Genomic DNA, 18,608 nt, shown 5'->3' with positions numbered 1-18,608 from the left:
ACGTATATATTAGAGAGGTTGTCCGGTAGTTGGGCTTTTGGGTGAAGCACTTAACTGAAAGGTTCGAGGATTGATCTTGAGAAACTGGGGCAATAATCGTTTAAGTTAATGACCTTCACCAGATCCTGCAGCTACTGTCCACCTGACATCACTTGCACTAAGTCACCAGGGGACGAAGAGCGTCCCTTAGCATTGCAACTGAGATTTAATCCATTCACAAGCAATATATATATATATATATTCCAGTGTGGGTCCAATCTTTTAAAACCCTGCAAACATATTCAAAAGAGACGGTGAATTCACGTGTTGACGATAATCAAGTCTCCAGACCAAATGCACCGTAGCTGGCAAAAAATAAATGAAATAAATAATAGAGTTAATTACATGCTTATCGTAGGCGGGTTAGGATCGTGAACCCTGAGGTTCTGTAGCATTTCCATTAGTTAGAAAAGCACAATTTGCTCAACGTGGTCGGTCAGTGTACAATCACTTTTGATCATAGATTGTAAATAGTATTTCAAGATGTCCTGAGTACATATCTTTGTGTATACATATATGTATATAAGACGTATAACCAGAGACTATTTGTGAGGTAAAGTTATTCATATTTTCTCTATCTCCGATATAGATTTACTTGTATTTTCATCCTGTTTGTCCAAAAAGGCTTTTGTGTGTGCGTGTGTGTGCACGTGTGTGTGATTATTTGATGTGTGTGTGACATGAAACGTGTTTCAGGGACTGGCTTTAAAGACACCGACAGATACCGAACGAGCCGCGGTCGAACAACGAGACTCTGACGTTTGGATTTTACGTGAAAATGCAAAGCCATTTAAACTCTGGAGCCCTGTGTTTATTTCTTTCATTTGTGTGTGTGTGTGTGTGTGTGTGTGTGTGTGTGTGCTCACGTGATAATTGACGGTATGTGCCAACGTGTACCTTAGTGTGTTTGTAACTGTGTTGCCTTAGTATAAATTTTGCCAGTATTGTCTAGTTTTTCCTCCGCAGGGGAGGTCGTGCACTTTACAGTATACACATGACCTAATAACGTGCAATGTCCAATGGTTGTCGATGTTTTAAAGAATTATTATATTCCAGAAAAAAAATGTAACTTTAAGCTCTTTGGTCTGAATGTGACGAGAATCAAGGGTCTTTTAGACGAGGAAAGCATTATTTGATTATTGTTCCTATAAAGCTTGTTTAACTATCTTTAACTAGCCTATAATTATCGATCCTGTTGATTTGTCCTTTTTTGAAAACTGAAATTCGGCGTCCACACTGTGACACGGACAACATCGGATGTGAAACAGCGACAAAGGAATCTCACCGGTAGTCCTGGAAAACCAGACGCGTTGCACCTCTTGCTGCTGCTGCTCGACTTTGCTTCCTTTGCACGTGCATGCGATGCCTTGCCTATCCAGCTTGTTTGATATCCAGTGTCCTCTATATCTATTTATATATAACATATATATACAAATATACAGTATGTGTAGCACCTGTACCTATAGCTTGAGTGTCCGATGTATAGCTTGTAGCCTGTAGATTAGTGCTCTGTCGCTCCGGCCTTTACATGTGATCTCTCGTGTCTCTGGGCTTCCTATAAAGTGTCTCCGTGCCGCCAAGCATGCTAACCTCGCCTCGCATTGTATACCTCGCCGCGCTTGATACTGACTATCTCTATCCTCCGTCTTTCTCTTCTGCTTGACAACTGTCGCCGCTTCTGATCGTAGAGTATTATATCTAAATATATATATATATATGTGTGTGTGTGTGTGTGTGTGTGTGTGTAGTCCCTCAGCATGTCTCTCCGAAAGCTCGTCTCCGCTTCCGCACCTGTACGACCGTTATTTCTATCTTTCTATCTCTTCCGCTTTCGACCCTCTGGTAGCAGCGAGAGTTTTCTCTCCCGCGCTTTTCCTCTCAACGTTTCCACGGCTCCCCGCTGTCGTTCTGTTTGTTGTGTCCGAGGCCGGTTTGTTGACTCGTGTCATGGTGCCGCAGCGTTTTGTTTTAAGACCCTTGACTCTATGGGATGTATGAGAAAGAGAATTAATAACATTTTTTTGGCTTGATTGTCCAAAAACATGTCTTATGCAGGTGTTCTTAGCCTTTAGCACAGAAACAGAAAACATGAACCCTGGTTTCTTGCTCACAGGGAATATTGTTTGTTTAAGAGAACGATTAAAACCCCGACTACTCAGAGTGCAGTTCATTTTCACTGAATATAAATCATATATTCTGCAAACTGCTCTGCTAGCTTCTCTAAAACATTCATTTGTCCTGAACTAATGTTACTCTTGGGAAAATAGAAATAAATATTGTCTAAACAAACATCGTTTGAATGTGTTTTCTTCTTCTATTTGCTCTCACACACACAGGAAGATCTTTATTATGCTTCATATAGAAGCTCTTCATACGTTCCTGTGTTATGTGAACAGAGAAAAGGTTTAAGTTGTTATGTAACGTGGAGCGATTGGTCCTTGAAAAGGAGAAGTGCCTCATTGAGGCCATTTACGTGGGAAGGACGTATCAGCAGTGTCTCCACAGCACTTTTCATTTTTATATTTTATTTTCTGACCAAAAAAGATCCTCACTTTTTAATTATAAATGAAAATGTTTTGCTTTATAAAATAACGTCAGTAAGATAAGATGAACTTTATTGATCCCATGCTGCAGAAATTCACTTGTTAGAGCAGCAGACAGTGACAAGAAAACAATTGAAAGTATACAATAGAATAAAAGAAGTATAATGAAATAAAAGCAGAGTAAATATGTAAATAATATACAACTTTCACTAAAGAGTGAAAATGATGGGTCATGAGAAACACAACTTGAGGTGTTTTACTGTATTTGTGCATTTTGTATGAGGAGATATTGAAATTAACATATATGCAATGGCATCTGTATGTTTACAAAATAGGGTAGTAGTATACAATATATATAATAGTATACAATATGATATGAATATAAAAATGATATGTATAGGCATATATATATAGATGTTGGTGTAGAATAAGATGCTCTCTCAGTACCATAGAAATTAGTATATGCTTATGAACTCCTCTCTAGGTGGCGCTGTTACCTCACAAACAGGGAGTGACAGTGAATTTTAGGCAAATATAAATGATTTTCCATCACTGTCTCAATAAGAAGCTGTTTTACATTTTTCTCTTAATCATCTCTGATTACGATATGTAGGAAACTACATCCCAGACTATGTGAAAACGCTCCCAGGTGGTTTCTCTCACCTCAAACACTGACAGTAGATACAGAGACTGAGAAACACCCCATTAGTTTACTACAGTGACACAAAGGCCCAGATAAGAAGGTGAAAGTGTGATTTACTAAGAACATCTGTGGCCCAGTCGGCCTCAGAGGAAACGGCTGATTTTAACATTATGAACATGTCATGTAATCACGATAACTGTTTCCACGCAGCAGTTTGACTGTGTTTACACGACGAGGTCCAGCAGCACCGGCCTTGATCAACCTCCAAAACCCTGATCAGAGGAAAACCGGTCCAACCTCTCACTGCTGAGTCTCCTGCAGATAACATGTCAGCATCTGTGGTGCTAGGTGGGAGAAACACAAACGACAATGTGACATCACCAGAGGAGGTTTCTGGACAAAATAATTAACAAGCTTGAAACACAAAACAAGGAATACAAATCCACTATAATGATCTCAACGATTGGAAAATGATTTCAATCCCCTGACATCTATTAGGTTGCATATAAAGACACATGGTGCACTAACACACAAGTGTCTGGACAAAGCCTCAGACGTGCTGCACACACACACGGTCAGTATGTGAGTGTTCCTCCTTCACAGGCCCTCGTGGGGGTTTCATGATTCACTGTGTTTCAGCTCATCATCAAGGAATTACCTGTGTTCTCTCAACATCACTTTCTAGATTCTTGTGTCACGAGGCCCCTCGAAATTAATTTCAATCAACCTCGACAGGCCGCGTCTGCCGCCTTCGTCTCCTTCTTCCACACAGTCTCAATATTTTTCTCCACTGCCCTCGCAGGATAAAAAATGAACTGGGAGAATAATAGGAATAATGATTAAATAACCAGGTCTGGCGTTTCTCAGAGATCCCCCCCCCCCCCCCCCCCCTGCAAGGTTTCACCCCCTCAGTGATCAGAGATGTTCCCACGTGAGCAGTTTATCACGTCAGCGTCTGCAGCAACCCCCCCCCCCCCCCCCTACCCCGACCATGTGAGGGACATCACAGGCCCCGTTCAGGCCCGACGCTCTAATCCTACATGTGATTACACAAAGGGGAAAGGAGCTGCTCTGTCCAAACACACAGCGTGAAGTTAGAAGAATTGTAGCAAATACGTCATAAAGTTTAAGACGGCGACGTTACTCCGCTCTCAAAGTTGCCAGTGATTTACGAGCAAACCGGCAGATGGTAAAATCATGGTGGCTGGAGAGAGGCTCACCAAAGCATTCTGACAGAAAGGCCAAAAGGATTCTCATGGTCATATAAACGACTGGAGTGTGTGTGTGTGTGTGTGTGTGTGTGTGTGTGTGTGTGTGTGTGTGTGTGTGTGTGTGTGTGTGTGTGTATGTGGGGGGGGGGGGGGGGCAGATAAGCCGAGCCAGATGTTGGAATCGGTGGCGTTCACCTCACAGTCCTCTGGGCCGCACTCTGCCTGAACTCTGCCTCTGCCCTCATGCCAACCCAGAAGCTTGGTGGGTCATCCGTTAGTGTTTGGTTTCACCGTGACGCCGCTCGGCTCCCACATGAAAGCCGGCTCGCCTCAGGGGAGAAGCCGCATGCTTGGCTGACAGCAGAAGAAGTCGTTTTCAGTTTTTTTAGGGGGGGGGGGGGTATTTATCAGCTGTGGAGGTTGAGCTTAGATTTGTTGGTTTGTAGGTCAAAGGACGTTCATGGTGTTTCAGGTTAAAGCTGCACAGATCTATATATTTAAATTGACAATGACTAGACATGACCTGTGGGTGAAGTCCAGAGTTTTCCTTTCTCACGACGCAGCGGGAGGTTTTCTGCACAGACGCGTTCACAGCAGCAACAAATCCTCCGTGTTACTCAGGGCAGAGGTGGAGCAGCAGACAGAGACAGGAAGTCACGTCTTAACTCCGCTGCAGAGATCACGTGATCACACTCTAGACATTTGCGTCGGTGCATCTGTGGTGTTCAGTGAGCTCATTCCAACATTATCCACAGTTTTTACTCGGAGGCTGGCTGGAGAAGCTTTGAAGAAAGTCTCAAGTCTCCAACTCTTCGCCTCCAGAGTTTATTTGGAGTTCAGTCCACGTCTGAAAGCATCTAACGTCGTCTACTTAACCTCCTGGGTCAACTCTGACTTATATTTTCCGTAGCTTTGCATATAAAGTGTTCCTGTGCAATAAAAAAGGATTGACAACATTTCAGATGTGCTTATTTTCAGTTTTACCTCCGAATTCCTTGGTTCAGATAATCTGGTTAAATGGAACCTGTATGTTGGCTTCACTTTGAAGGAGCCATCTCGTTTAGAGTCTCTGCTGTAACTTCATAAACATGCCCAGAGTTATTCAAGCTGGATGACATCTTGATGAAATCTTGTTCTTGTTCGCCACACTGAGGTCGACCGTTGCAAAAACTTAATCAGACTCGATAAAAAGATTTTCAGGAGCGATTTTCTGACAGTAAACGTCCTGAAGAAGTCTCTGATTCGTCAAGTTTTTCATCAAGTGATTTCGTTGTCTACGATGTTGCCAAAGTTCCTGTATTGACTAACTTTCTCCTTAATTATATTTAACTCCATCACACTTCTGTAAGTACGTCGTCACCCAAAGATGCTCATAATCCGGTGTCTTGTTTTCTGTTGATCCCACTTTGTTTCGCACTTTGTCGATCTCGTTAGCTCCTCTGACTTCACCGTGCCCCCGGCCCGCTACACAAACGTACGCCTTGTTCTGTCGCAAAGCACCACACACACACACACACTCACACACACTCACACACACACACACACACATTGCTCAGCTCCACTCATCGTGGTATATGCACAGTCATTTGTATGGATGCATTCAGTGAGATAGTTAATCTGTAAGCGCCTGCCGGAGAAAGCAATTAACCTCGCGGACCACCGGGGAGTCGATGTGAGTGAGAGAGCATCTCTCCGCCGTTTAAATATACACCAGAGGGACTTTCAGCCAAACGATTATTCATCATCAGCGCTTTCAATGGCCTCTGCATGAAGACAGCTAGACAGCTCTCACTCCCTTTTTACGTACACACACACACACACACACATACACACACACACACACACACACACAGGTATTTATTTCCACACCCACACTCACTGATCCCAGGGCTCTGGAGTTTCAGATTGCCCTTGACGCAGAAATGATTAAGGTCAGCTAAAGAACAAGAAAATTAAACGCTGCATTCCTGGTGATCAGGGGAATTTACCAGATACTGCAGGGAACTATGCACAACTCCTGCCAAGTCTGGGAAAGCGACACGGAGCATGTCCTGCATGATGATTTTCAACGTTAGCTCGGACCAAATAATCCACTGGCAGCGTTTTTTAACTTGTATACTATGAGAGAAACTTTTCTCTTCTTCCTGTTCACTGCCAATACTACAAATTTAAAAAGAGCTTTTGCTGGTAAACTTATTTTCCGTTTGTTAGCCCCCGAAAACTTTTTCACAGGCCGTTCGATAGGAATCCCAGTCTGTGTTTGTGGCGGCCGACCTGCCAGCTCATTCCCTCATGCACCAGTAACCCCTCTAATGAGGAGAGGAACACCGGCACAGATGGACGGAGGAGGGGAGGAAGATGAGGGAGGACGATGGAGAGTTTGTGATGAAATGAAGACTGAGAGAAAGTCAGCTAGAGACGGGGAGCTATAAGGTCCAGACACACTATAGGCTTCTCCACTTCCTCCACTTGTGCATTAATTAAATCAAAACACCCCTCATACTGGTGCCATCTTGTACTTTTGACGTAATTTGGAGCCAGAGTCAAACTCAGCTGTCAATCACAACTCTTTCACCATGTTTTTATAGCAGCAAGTAACTATGATTGGATTATAACTTACTTTTTAGATGCTCTATGTCCAATCTGCTAACATGGAGGAGGTGTAGTTTATAACCTGTACTGCAGCCAGCCACCAGGGGGCGATCCAATCGATTTGGCTTCACTTTAAGGGAGCTGTCATGTCTTCCATCGTTAATATACAGTCTATGTTACAGAAGGAACTTTAAACTTGTCCACTGCTCAAACTTCCTCAAATCAAACTGTGACCAGAACAAACTGTGTTAATGAATCTGCAATCACTTGTTTATCATTAAAGGTCATTAAAGGAAGGTGTCACTCACACGAGCTTCATCGATTACACCGAGTTTGGAAAGTTTAGAAAGAAAAACATCACCTTTGAGAGGGGGAATAACCACAGTGCACGTACAAAAAAAGAAAAAATCCCCATTCTGTCAGGTCCAATGAGAGATTTAAAAAACGTCTCAGAGCAGACGTCATCTGGAATCTCACCAGCTGAATGACGTAGCCTCATACTTTCGCCTCCAACACAATTATCTCTTGCATTGGGCCACAAAAGGTAGGTTTCCTCTCTGCAGCAAATTAAAACACTTGAAGTTATTCATTGGGTTACGGCGCCTGACCTCGGTGTTACAGCACGGCAAACAAAATATGGCCAAACCTATAAAAAAACTTGTAAAATGAGTAAATACACAAAACCTGAGTCAAGGTTTCACTTAACCAATACAGTAATAAAAATGTTGCAGAGAAAAACTCACTAAATATCAGTTTTCCTCCATGTTTCATGATCCAGTAGTTTACACACAAACCATCAGACAAACAAACAGACAGGGGTGAAAACATAACCTCCTCGTTGGCGTAATGAAGACATTTCAAACCGTGCGGTGGATTTCATTTCCCTGTCTCGGAATGTTTCATGTGATTTATTCTCATAAGAAAAACCAACAATCTGGGTTTTAAAAAAAAGATCAACATCATAACAAGTTTTCTTCAAACCCCATAAATCCAGTATGGATTCCCACTGTAAGACACAGCGGCGGTCAGCAGCATCGAACCTGAACACATGGTCTAAACATTTCCCTGTAGACAAGAGGCCTCAGCTCTTACAGTAACATCCGCTTCTGATTAAAACAAGCTCGTCTCCGGCTTTGTCCTTTTTTAAAATCAACATGTGAGCAGACTGGGGCCAGGTCCGGGTCAGGAAGGTGCTCACCTCCACCATGTCAGGCTCAGGGAGCAGGTTCGGGGGTTAAAACACTGTCTGAACATAAAAGATCTAACATCCTACTCCCTGGGTAAATCAGCTTTGGTTGTGCTTTTTGGAGATGTCGGTTGTGTTGGAGGAAAACTTCCTCGCGTGCCATCGGCTGTTTGAGTGGTCTCCAAATCCTCAGAAAGCAAATAAACTCACAACAGATGCATTGCGGTGATGAACGATGTCTCTGTGCTCAGCCACAGAAACTCGAGCGTGCAAGTCGGCGGCCCCGTCGAGCCGCATGGCACCTTTCTGTTTCTCACATCACGGCAATTCTGCCTCGAATTCCTGAAATGTAAAGACGTTCCGTTGCTTGATTAATTTGTGTTGACTGTGGCGTCTGATGTTGGATTTTATGTGTGTTTATGAAAGATGAACTCATATGTGACCCAGCGTGATAGAATGCAGCAAACGCTCGCTCCCCTTCTAAAGCCGATCACATGAAAGGCTCGTCCGTAATGAACCCGAAGGGAATTATTACCCAGCTGCACTCGCTTCGACGCAGCTTAACAGCGACTGTCAGCTCATTTGTTTTTGTTTTTCAGGCCCACGACGACTCTCCTGGTTAACTCTCGTTACTCTATTAGCGGTTTTTTTTTCTTCCAGTTGCACAAAGCATCTGTTTTCTTGTGCAGTAAGCTAAACAGTATAAACACCACCTGCACTCTGCCTCCCCAGCACCAAATGGCAGATGCACAAAGTTAATAGTGGAACATTTGGCAAGTAAAGAGCCGCATAGTTTCCTGTGGTGGAGACCAAAACCAGATCTAAAGGGCGGGGCTGACATTCACCAGGTGCCCCGGGACGTGACTACTAATGAAAGATAATGATGCTTCATATTTATTGGCTCAAAGGAGCAACTGTTTGCTGACGGGTTTTTCCATATGAGGAATTATTTAGAAGGTGTTTACAATTTGCTCCTGAGAGGCCCCAAAAAAAAATTAGCTTTTGAAGTTTGAGTGTGTAAATGATCTGAAAGAACGGCTCCGATTTTACGCAAATATCTTTTAAAGCTGCATTAAAAGTTTTTTTGGCCAGTCTGTGATATTATTTTAGCCAACAACAGATTACATGTGTGTTTGTGTCATGTTATCTCCACGTGTTTGTGTTGCTCATTGACCGAACATAAAAATGAACGACGCGTCTCCACTTTTGAGAAATGAAGCCAAAATATTCTAGATATAAACACTGAAGACATTTAAAGCCAGAGTCTTTAACAAGTGTGGGCAGTAGCGTTTAGGGGATCGCAGACGCTGGAAGTAGGGTTGCTAGCGGGTCAGCAGCACCACCTACTGTCGGGGACTGTAACTACAACCCTACAACTATCTTTTACAATATTTGATTTCGCTTTAGAATATTCACTGTATTTTCTGTGCAGCCGAACCGATTCAACGGCAAGCTTACTGTAAAAATGAGCACTCGGTCTTACATCAGTGCGTAGATGATGCTCTACAGAGTCGCATTCCAGTTTGTTTGTTTGTCTGAGCAGGATTACTCAAAAACTACTGAAGCAATTTCCATAAAATGTTATGGACGGATGGATAAAGTGCAAAGAAAGAATCCATCATATTTTGCAGTGGATGCAGATATATAAGTAGAACCAGGATTTTTGTTCATTGAGGTTTGCATCCTTCTAGTTTAGTCCCAGGAAAGTAGCATTAAGTGAGTCTCTTTTAGATGTTTTGCAGGAAACAGCTGCTGGAAATGAGGCTGACGACAGTGGAATTTGTCAGAAGTTAACCAAAGCTAAAAGAGGCAAACTAAAAACGCATGGCGGCACCAGGGGGAACTATGATGTTCGGTGGTGACGCTGCAGCTTCATCACTACAAGCGAGCCCGTTTGTTTCTGTGTCGCTGGTGTAGAAAATATTGATTCGAGCAGCTTTAAAGAGAAAGTTTTCAATCGTCTTTTCTTCCTGCTCTGATTCTCCGTCCCCATTCCTCCGTCGGATGTCTGAACTTCTTCATGTGCTGTGGCTCTCATTTGATCTAAAGCGTCAGACATCTGGAGCACTGCTCCGCCGAAACACCTGTTTCCAATCCGAGCAACCGACAGAAACATTTGATTGTTTCTCACAAGCAGACACTTTTCTTTTTTCTCTCCCTCTTCCTCTCCCTCTCATTGACTCAGTGTATTTGTAATGTTTGAGCCAGGGAACTTCTCTCCTATAGGTAATGGATGGAAGAATAATTTGAACATGATTCAGACCAATTGGAGGAAAATGCAGAGTATGGTTTTCCAGGTATTATGTCGGTATTTGGCACCTTTGCTGCTGAATAAGGTTGTTTTTAAAATAGGTTCAGTATGTGTGGGATTAAATGGAATGATTGTTCAACTTTTAGCCTTTAACTTAATGGAAAATAATGGACATTCAGTCTGAAATTTAGATTTTACAGTGAACTTATGTAACCTGACAATCACAGGGAATCTGAATGAAGCCCACATGAGAGGATGAATGATGTGGCTTGACAGGAATCCATTATGTGCACATATTTCTCAATAAAAAACATAAACTCTAATCATTAAATATCAGTGATTGTTGTGGGCGTCCAGTGAAACTTTGAGGTCTTGTGTTTCACGCTATAAGTTGACGTTTATTGGAATAAAACCAACAAAGGCACTTGAGCTTTTATAAGAGTGAAATTTCTTCTCTGGCAAAAACAAACACAGTATATGTACATTTTATTTGGTGCTGAACGAGAATACATGCTTCGATGTTCCACAAGAAATGTGCAGCGAGCCCGGCAACACAAACAAAGAAATTCATTACACACAACGATGTGAGAATAAAGCAGAAGAATTTCACTGCCAACTTCCCGAATCACTTATTAATGCCTAATTGTTGAGAGGACAGAACACAGACAGAGGCAATTAGGGACGATATGCATGGGCAGCTCTCCACAAACAAAGTATGATGTTTGCACATTCCATAATACTGTTATACTTGTGCAAATAAGTGTATCACAGAGGCTATCACTGCAAGTACTTGAATATCAACACTGTCTACTCAGTGCGTTACCGTATAAATCAAATATAAGCATTTCATAATGTAAATACCAAACTCCTGTTGTATGAAAGGCAAATAAATATCATCAAAAACATCACAAGTACAAAAACTCTTTCTTATTGAAATTTAACTACATTGCATTCTCACATGAATAATTCAACATTTGGGAAACGTGCACATTCTGAGAGAAAGTCGGACATGATGATTGATGCCACTCTCTAACATGTGCGGTAAATAGGAAGCTCAGCTGGGATTGGCTCCAACCACCACCACCACCACCCTCAAAGGAAAAGCCGTACAGATAATGATTGGTTGAGGTTGTCAAGAGCAGCGTTTTAGCTTAGCTTAGCACAAATACTGAAAAGAAACAGCTGGCCTGACTCTGTCCCAAAGTTTAAAAAAAAAAATAGCACCCGTTAGTTTAATCCACACAAAGAACTCTGTGAAGAAGTGGTTATGACCCCTTCAGAATGCAGTCCGGGAAGTTACTGGTCCGAGCCAAACAACAGTTCTGAGCATAAACATCTGTTCAAATGTCAAAACACTTTGTCAAAAATGTCTTTTCACAGAATTTGTACAGATTAAACAAGTGAAATATGTCAAATATTGCGCATTATTGTTTCCCTGCTTCCTGTGTTTATGCTAAGCTAAGCTAACTGGCTGCTGAGTGTGGTATCGATCCTCTGAGATATACTTGCTGTTTAATTACACGTACGTTTACTCTCGTCCAGGAAATGAATAACCATATTTCCCAAAATAACAAACTACTGCTTTTATAGGTCTAATGATATAATACAAAAAGGTTTGTTACATACAGTTTGTATGTTAAGTATATGCAGGGATGGAGGGATATACATATCAAAAGACTCACACACACGCAAAAGTAGGCATGCAAATGTGTCACACAGACACACACATACACACACTCTCTATACAAGCACCAGTGCACACAGTTGTACACACACACACACACACACACACACACACACACACACACACACACACACACACACACACACACACACACACACACACATACAGTACACACACACTTAAACATTCAATTAAGAATTGGTCACTGCTCAACCAGCCGAAGTACTTCAAGCAAAATCAGTACTTGTTTAAAACCATACACGAAAAATATTTCACCATAAAAATCTAAAAAAGTGATGAAATACACATTTAAAACAATAATATGACAAAATATGTGGAATACGTTTTTCATCAACCAGCATTTTTCCTGGATTTGGTAAATTGTTGAATCTGCTCTGCGATTCAAAACTGTGCAAAACTGTCCTTCTGTCTTCTCACAAACTGTCTTAGTGACATTCAGGCTCCGGGAGGCTTCACACCGCCACCCAGAGGATTGAGATGTTAGTGCCTCCCTCGTGTGTGATCTGGTTGACACGTCCTCGGATACAGTCCAGAGTCACGTACACCGCTGTGCCGTTCTGCACCTGAAACGAGGCCCTGAGCCCGATGCTGGCCCACACGCTGCCCTCAGGCATGTATCCAGACACCTGCTGAGCCACAGGACCCGCCTGCCCACTCTTACCTGCCACCTTCTGCAAGGTGAGTTTTACTATGTTACACGAGTGGATCAGCTTCAGGTTGAGGGCGATGTTCGCTGTCCCTTTCTCGTGGAATATAAAGTTCTTCCGGCTGCTCGGCTCGCCCGAGCGGGCCAGGTGAACCTGCGGCGTGTCTGCGCTGATCTGCTGGAACAACAGCGGTTTGTTCCTCACCGCTCCGAAGGGGAGGCCGGTCCTGGACACGGTAGCGGTCAAAGCCGACGCCACAGCCGAAGGAATCCAGATGAGGCTCAGCATGCTGATCCCGGTGCTGTCCCCGAAATAACGGATGTTGCACTGGGAGGGCGACGTGATCTCGAAGGTGAGTGTGTCTCCGCTGTCCACGCTCACCGCGCCAGAGAGGGTGATGGAGGTGTCCCGGTAGTTGACGCCTGTCTTGAAGGCCTGCGTCACCTCCACACCTGTCCCGTTACGGTTAGTGAAAGCAATCAGGGAGAAACCCTCTCGAATGCAGGTGTGGCCCATGGAGTACAGCGCCTGCTGGAGGACGAACTTCACCACGCCGCTCTCCGTGAAGCGCACCCCGCGGCTGTCGTGGGTCAGGCTGATCATATACGGGTCAGACACCGAGGTCATACGGAACGTCGGGCGGTAGCTGGTCTGGTAGTGGACCAACAGGGACATCTGAGCCGTCATGGCAACAGCGCCGGTATCATGAGACAACCAGAGGAGACTCAAAGACGGAGCGTTGACATCGTACACGTGAAGATCTTTGCTCTGGTTGCAGTGTTGATTCGGACTCTTCAGCAGGAGGGTGAAGGTGTGATTAGGCTCGACCTCCACTCCGCTACTGACGCTCACCCCCTGAAAGTACTTCCCATCGGGCTGTTCGATGCGAACGCCACTGAGATCCTGACCCTCCTCCTCCTGGCTGCCGTTGAGCCTCATCCCCACCTGGAGGAAGTTCCTGCAGCTGTGCTTTAATGCAAAGTTATGGTCCAGCCACACCAGGCCGTGCTGCAGGAACGTCACCTGCCCGCCTTCGTTGGACAGCAAGTCGCTGCCCTCCTTCTCTCGGATGTTCAGCTGAAGCCCCTGGAAGATGTTGGCGCCCGACGTCCGCGCAGACGGAACCACCACGTTCGCCGCCCAGGACTGAGAGAGTCGGCTCTCTGAACTCTGGCTGCACACGGTGTCGCTGACGGCCGTGCACGGGACAGCGACAGCCTCTCCATCACAGTCCGAACAGGCCTGGCACTCCTGCAGCTCCGGGTTGAAGAAGTAGTCGTGGCCACACATGCCCATCCCCACTTCCCTCTCAGACACCCCCAGACACCTGAAGCCTCCTGAGCCAGGGAGAGAACGAGAGAATGGAGAAGCCCAAGGTGTAAAAACATGTGATACAGTTTATAATGTCTGTTTTGTGTGGATGAAAAATACTGACATTCTTTGGGTTTTAAATAAACTTGTGAAAATGTGTTCTAAGGTCAAATCTTTCCATGATCGTAGAAGAAGTTGTTTATCATCAGCACAATGTTTTAAACTCACCTGGGGTGTTCAGGCACTTCACTCGCTCCCCACAAATGTTTGGTAGTTCAAGGCATTCGTCTCTGTCCTGTAATTCATGAAGATTAATATTATCATCAGGAAAACATAGGGAATAATTCTGCTTATGTACTGAAGCTGCAAGAAGACATTTTGTGCTTGTGTTTTTAAGATGAAGCCAAAAGCCTGAGTTCGTCAAAATGCCACTCAGTGTTTTAAAGGTCAGTACCTGGCACATGCGGTCTGCGGTGGACGAGCACTGTGAGATGAGGAAGAAGCCAGGCGGACACATGGTGCACTTCTCACACTGAGGCGGGTCCCTCTGAAAATCACAGAACTCCTCCGGGCTGCAGGGCGAAGGGCAGCCCAGCAGAGGTTGAGGGAAATTTGCCTCCCCGACCACGTCCATCACCTTCGTGTCCACCTCCATTTTGTGGACGGCGTAGGACTTCTGCAGGTGGCTGCGGGCCTGGCTCTGCAGACCCGCCAAGTGGCTCTCAAAGTAGCTCTGCAGCTCGCCCTGCAGGCCCTGGAAGGAGACCTGTTTGACGGTGTCCGAGAGGAGGCCGTACTGGGCCTTCACCACGTCCATCTGGTCGTACATGCGCCGCTGCTGCTCCAGGATTTCGCGCTGCTGGGACAGAAGGGCGTCCTGTTGGTCAACAAGCTTCTGCTGCAGGTCGCGGATGACCACCTGCTGGGCGCGCAGGGCCTCCACCAGTGTCTCCTGCCCCTTGGCCAGCTGGAGGTGCAGGATGAGGGCGTCCTCTGAGGGAACTTCATTCTCACCTGCGATGAAAGTAATGCAGAGTGAAAGACGGGAACACACTTGCTGTTAAACAGTGAACTGGAGGAAGTGATTAAATGAGATTAAGTCTGATGCAGAAGTCTGACTTCAGTGAGGCGCTGGCACCGAGTGTGAACACCCGGTGACCTCGGGCCAACATGAAAGAACCACAGCTTTTCTGGACAATTGACTTTGAGACATTCTTCCAGCTGAGCTGCTCTGCAGATATCATTTAGTTCTAAAGGTCAACAGAGTCTTATTCTGCTCTAAAACCATAATCCACAGCTGATCACAGGTGGAGAAAGAGGCTGAAGTCAATGAAGCCTAAAGTGCATGGGGAGAATTCATAGGAAATGCAGTGAAGACAATACTTTTTGGAGCATTGACCCCTCTTGTCCTCTTTGGACATTTGGAAAAAGAGAATCAGCCTGAGATCATCTAACACTGCAGATGATGCTGATGATGGAGAAAACAGACCTGGCTTGATGTCACATGTGAGCTGGACACCCAGAGGCGCGCCGCCAAGTTCCGAGGAAGAATATCCAAACTCCGGGAAATCTCCCAGAAACTGCGCGGCTCTGTCGGACAGATGCACGGGAGGACGCTGGCTGGAGGAGGAGGAGGAGGAGGAGACGCTCTCCTCGGAACCGGCCACACAGCCCTCACCCACACAGGACTTCGCCCGAGCTTTGGGCCGGATCCTCGGGGGCAGTCTGCACTCGATCCCTCTGCAGTCTCGGGTGTCATTTGTGGGTTGAAATTGCTTCACAGCGGCGGTGCAGCCCGGGTCCGTGCACCCTGCAGGCAGAGGGAGGACCTCGGGCGCCTTCATCCGTGCGCCACCGCCTCCTCCTCCTCCTCCTCCTCCTCCTCCGCCGCCGGTGTCTCCGTGTCGCCCGCGGAGAGGCTGCGCGGCCGGGTAGGCTTGCGCCGCGGCTCTCGGAGAGCCCGGGTACGCGTGGTGCTGGCTGGCCACTATCTGCGCCGCTCTCCCCTGCGTGGTGGGGTTGAACTGCCGCGGCTGCCTGGAGGATCTGCCCCCCGGACAGTGCTCCCCGGTGCACGGTCTCGGGTCGCTCCTGCCCCCGCCGGGGCAGTGCGACCCCCGGCAGAAATCTGCTGCAGCTTGCGCGGTGTTGTGCAGCGAAACCCAGGAGAGCAGCAGCACCGATGTTAGTAAAACCATGTTTGCATGAGAAAAATCCGTCTTTACCTGCAAAAGCAGAAAATGCACGTTTGAGCTTATTGATGAACCAAATGGAAAATCTGTGGAAAAAGCTGAAGTTAATCATAAAAAACAAACTTTGTCCCAGTTGATGACTCAACGTTACCTTCAGCTGCAGGTTCGGTGAGACCGACTTCCCTGAGTGTCAGTGAGGAATAAACACATCAGACATCGCTGCTGCTGCCTCCTGAGCCTCTGAGCTCCTGCTCTGTCGGGATGAGGAATTCCAAAGCTTAATTAGCATCAGGTTTCCCCGAGCCCCGAGTTAACCCTTCAGCTTCCCTGCATCTCCACAGGACCTCCCCGATGGAGAGAGACGGACAGAATATACATTTACTTCAAATGTGCCCTCTGTTTTCATATTAAAATGGAAAAAAGACTAAAAGTTATTCATGCAATGCCAAGAAGAAATGTTGTTCTCCAGTGTTGGCATCTTTCTATGGAAGAGTATTGGAGTCAGGCCGAGAATAAATGAGGAGGAAGAGCTTATATTTGAAAAGTCGACAAAACAGATTTTTTGTATTTGTAAATAAAGTTGTGATGCCAAGAATAAAGTTTTTTCTAAAGTGGAAATGTCAAGAAAAATGTCAAACATAGTTAGGAGGATAATCTGTTTGTGTTTTGTAAACAAAATTGAGATGTTGAGAAAAACATTTTTTCTATAAAGTCAAAATGCCATAGAATACATTCAATAAACATGTAAATGAGCCAGAGATAGATTTGTAATGCCACGAACGAAGTAGAAATGTTGAGAATAACTTTGAAATGTCAACTTTTTCAGTCAAAATGTTGAAGACTAGCGTCAAAGAATTAAGTGGAAATAAACCAATTTCACTAATTCATACTCATGGTATTTTGTAGAGGTCATGTGTGCTAATGTTAGCAGTTTGATAGATTCATAAAAATTCCAACTTTAGCTCTAATGCTCTTCCATACTTTCCTGACTGTCACTTTTCATGTCCCCCACTGTTGACTCTCCTTCGTCCCAATAAGAAAGTGATTGTTGAGACAGCTGCTGGTCCTCAACCCTGTCTTCTCCGTGTTATACAGGCCTTGTCAACACCGAGCGGCCCTGGTTATAGACAGAGCCAACAAAGGTCAAACTCTTGTTGAAGGGACCTGTGGCAGGAGTCAGGAATGTGAAACCCGCAGCTGCTTTCTCCCAATAACTCTCAGGGCTTCGACCTCAGGTCCTGCAGTGGGAGGTGATCTGAGGCTGATGTGTGGGCTAGTTTGGCAGATTATGGTGTAAATGTCTGTTTGATAATGTGGAGGTCAGGTAGGAAGTCAATTACTGCCAAGCACAGAAGAATCTAACATTTAAATGACGACACAAAGACTTATTTGTATAATTTTGACCTTTTCTCCCCCATTTACTTTAATTATTTCCTTACTTTTAACTTGTTGTTTTGTATCTCAGAGTTTTAACATTTCTCATCTCATCATTTCAACCTGGACTCATTATTTTTGACTTGGTTTCTCATAATGTCGAATTTTTATTATCTCTCATTATTTCCACTTACCACAAGTTTTGTTTTAACCAGTTTTTCTTTTGGCAGAAATAGTTTTTTCCACATTGAGGCAAGTTTCACTCTTATTAACCAAAGCAAACCTCAGTTTTCTTGTTGGCTGGAAGCTGTTTGTATAAGTGCTGCCAAAGGGAGCGGAGTCGCTGTCGGGAATCAGTTGCATACGACAAAAACATCCAGTTAATTGGCTGTTTTTACTTCTGGTGCAAACTTGCGGCGTGGATTATTTCACCGCTTAGAAAGAAAAGCAGCGCGGGGCCGGTAGCATGAGCTGCTCCACACCACCCACAGAGTTCAGTGGTGTTTGACATGTACATTACAGCAGAGAACAAACAGAGGGCACTGCAACACTCCCAGTGTGCGTCACCTTTCACATCATCATCATCATCATCATCATAGTGACAGTTTGTCCTCTGCAGTATTACCTTTCACTAACGCTCTATCGTTTTGCAAGGTGCCCACTGGTTTTGTCATTATCACCCCATTTCCTTCTGTGTGCCCGAGCCCAGGAAAGGTGTTTAGAGTGTGTGTGGGAGCGCTCGGATTCAACATGACAGAGAATAATGCTTTAAAAATCTGCCCTCTGATATTTCTCTCACCTTAACATCTGGGGTTTTGTAATTCTTTTGGAATTCCAACAGGCTGCTCTTTGTTAAGAAGGTCTTGGCTTTGCAACCAGCTCCTGCTTTGTTGTATCAAGGGTTGCTAAAAATA

General features: G+C 44.9%; 1 protein-coding gene across 1 annotated transcript; it reads right to left on the bottom strand.

The window, feature by feature from the left end:
• Positions 1-12,239: 12,239 nt before the first annotated feature.
• Positions 12,240-16,627, bottom strand: si:ch211-37e10.2. Its single transcript, XM_034572943.1, has 5 exons — positions 16,472-16,627; positions 15,618-16,353; positions 14,583-15,142; positions 14,357-14,423; positions 12,240-14,154 (listed from the first exon to the last, which is right to left on the bottom strand). Exons 2-5 carry the CDS (start codon positions 16,324-16,326, stop codon positions 12,623-12,625), a joined length of 2,868 nt encoding a protein of 955 aa, XP_034428834.1. The 5' UTR covers positions 16,327-16,353; positions 16,472-16,627; the 3' UTR covers positions 12,240-12,622.
• Positions 16,628-18,608: the final 1,981 nt, after the last annotated feature.

The sequence above is a fragment of the Hippoglossus hippoglossus genome, chromosome 20 (genome assembly GCF_009819705.1).
Source record: "Hippoglossus hippoglossus isolate fHipHip1 chromosome 20, fHipHip1.pri, whole genome shotgun sequence".
Taxonomy (NCBI): domain Eukaryota; kingdom Metazoa; phylum Chordata; class Actinopteri; order Pleuronectiformes; family Pleuronectidae; genus Hippoglossus; species Hippoglossus hippoglossus.
This window is presented reverse-complemented; position numbering and strand designations above follow the sequence as displayed.

Excerpts from the sequence above, each read along its gene's own strand:
- si:ch211-37e10.2 (XM_034572943.1), bottom strand. The coding sequence starts at position 16,326 with ATGGTTTTACTAACATCGGTGCTGCTGCTCTCCTGGGTTTCGCTGCAC. Across the intron at positions 14,424-14,582 it reads CCGCAGACCGCATGTGCCAG|GACAGAGACGAATGCCTTGA; the intron begins GTACTGACCTTT and ends CATGAATTACAG. Across the intron at positions 14,155-14,356 it reads GAAGTGCCTGAACACCCCAG|GAGGCTTCAGGTGTCTGGGG; the intron begins GTGAGTTTAAAA and ends TCCCTGGCTCAG.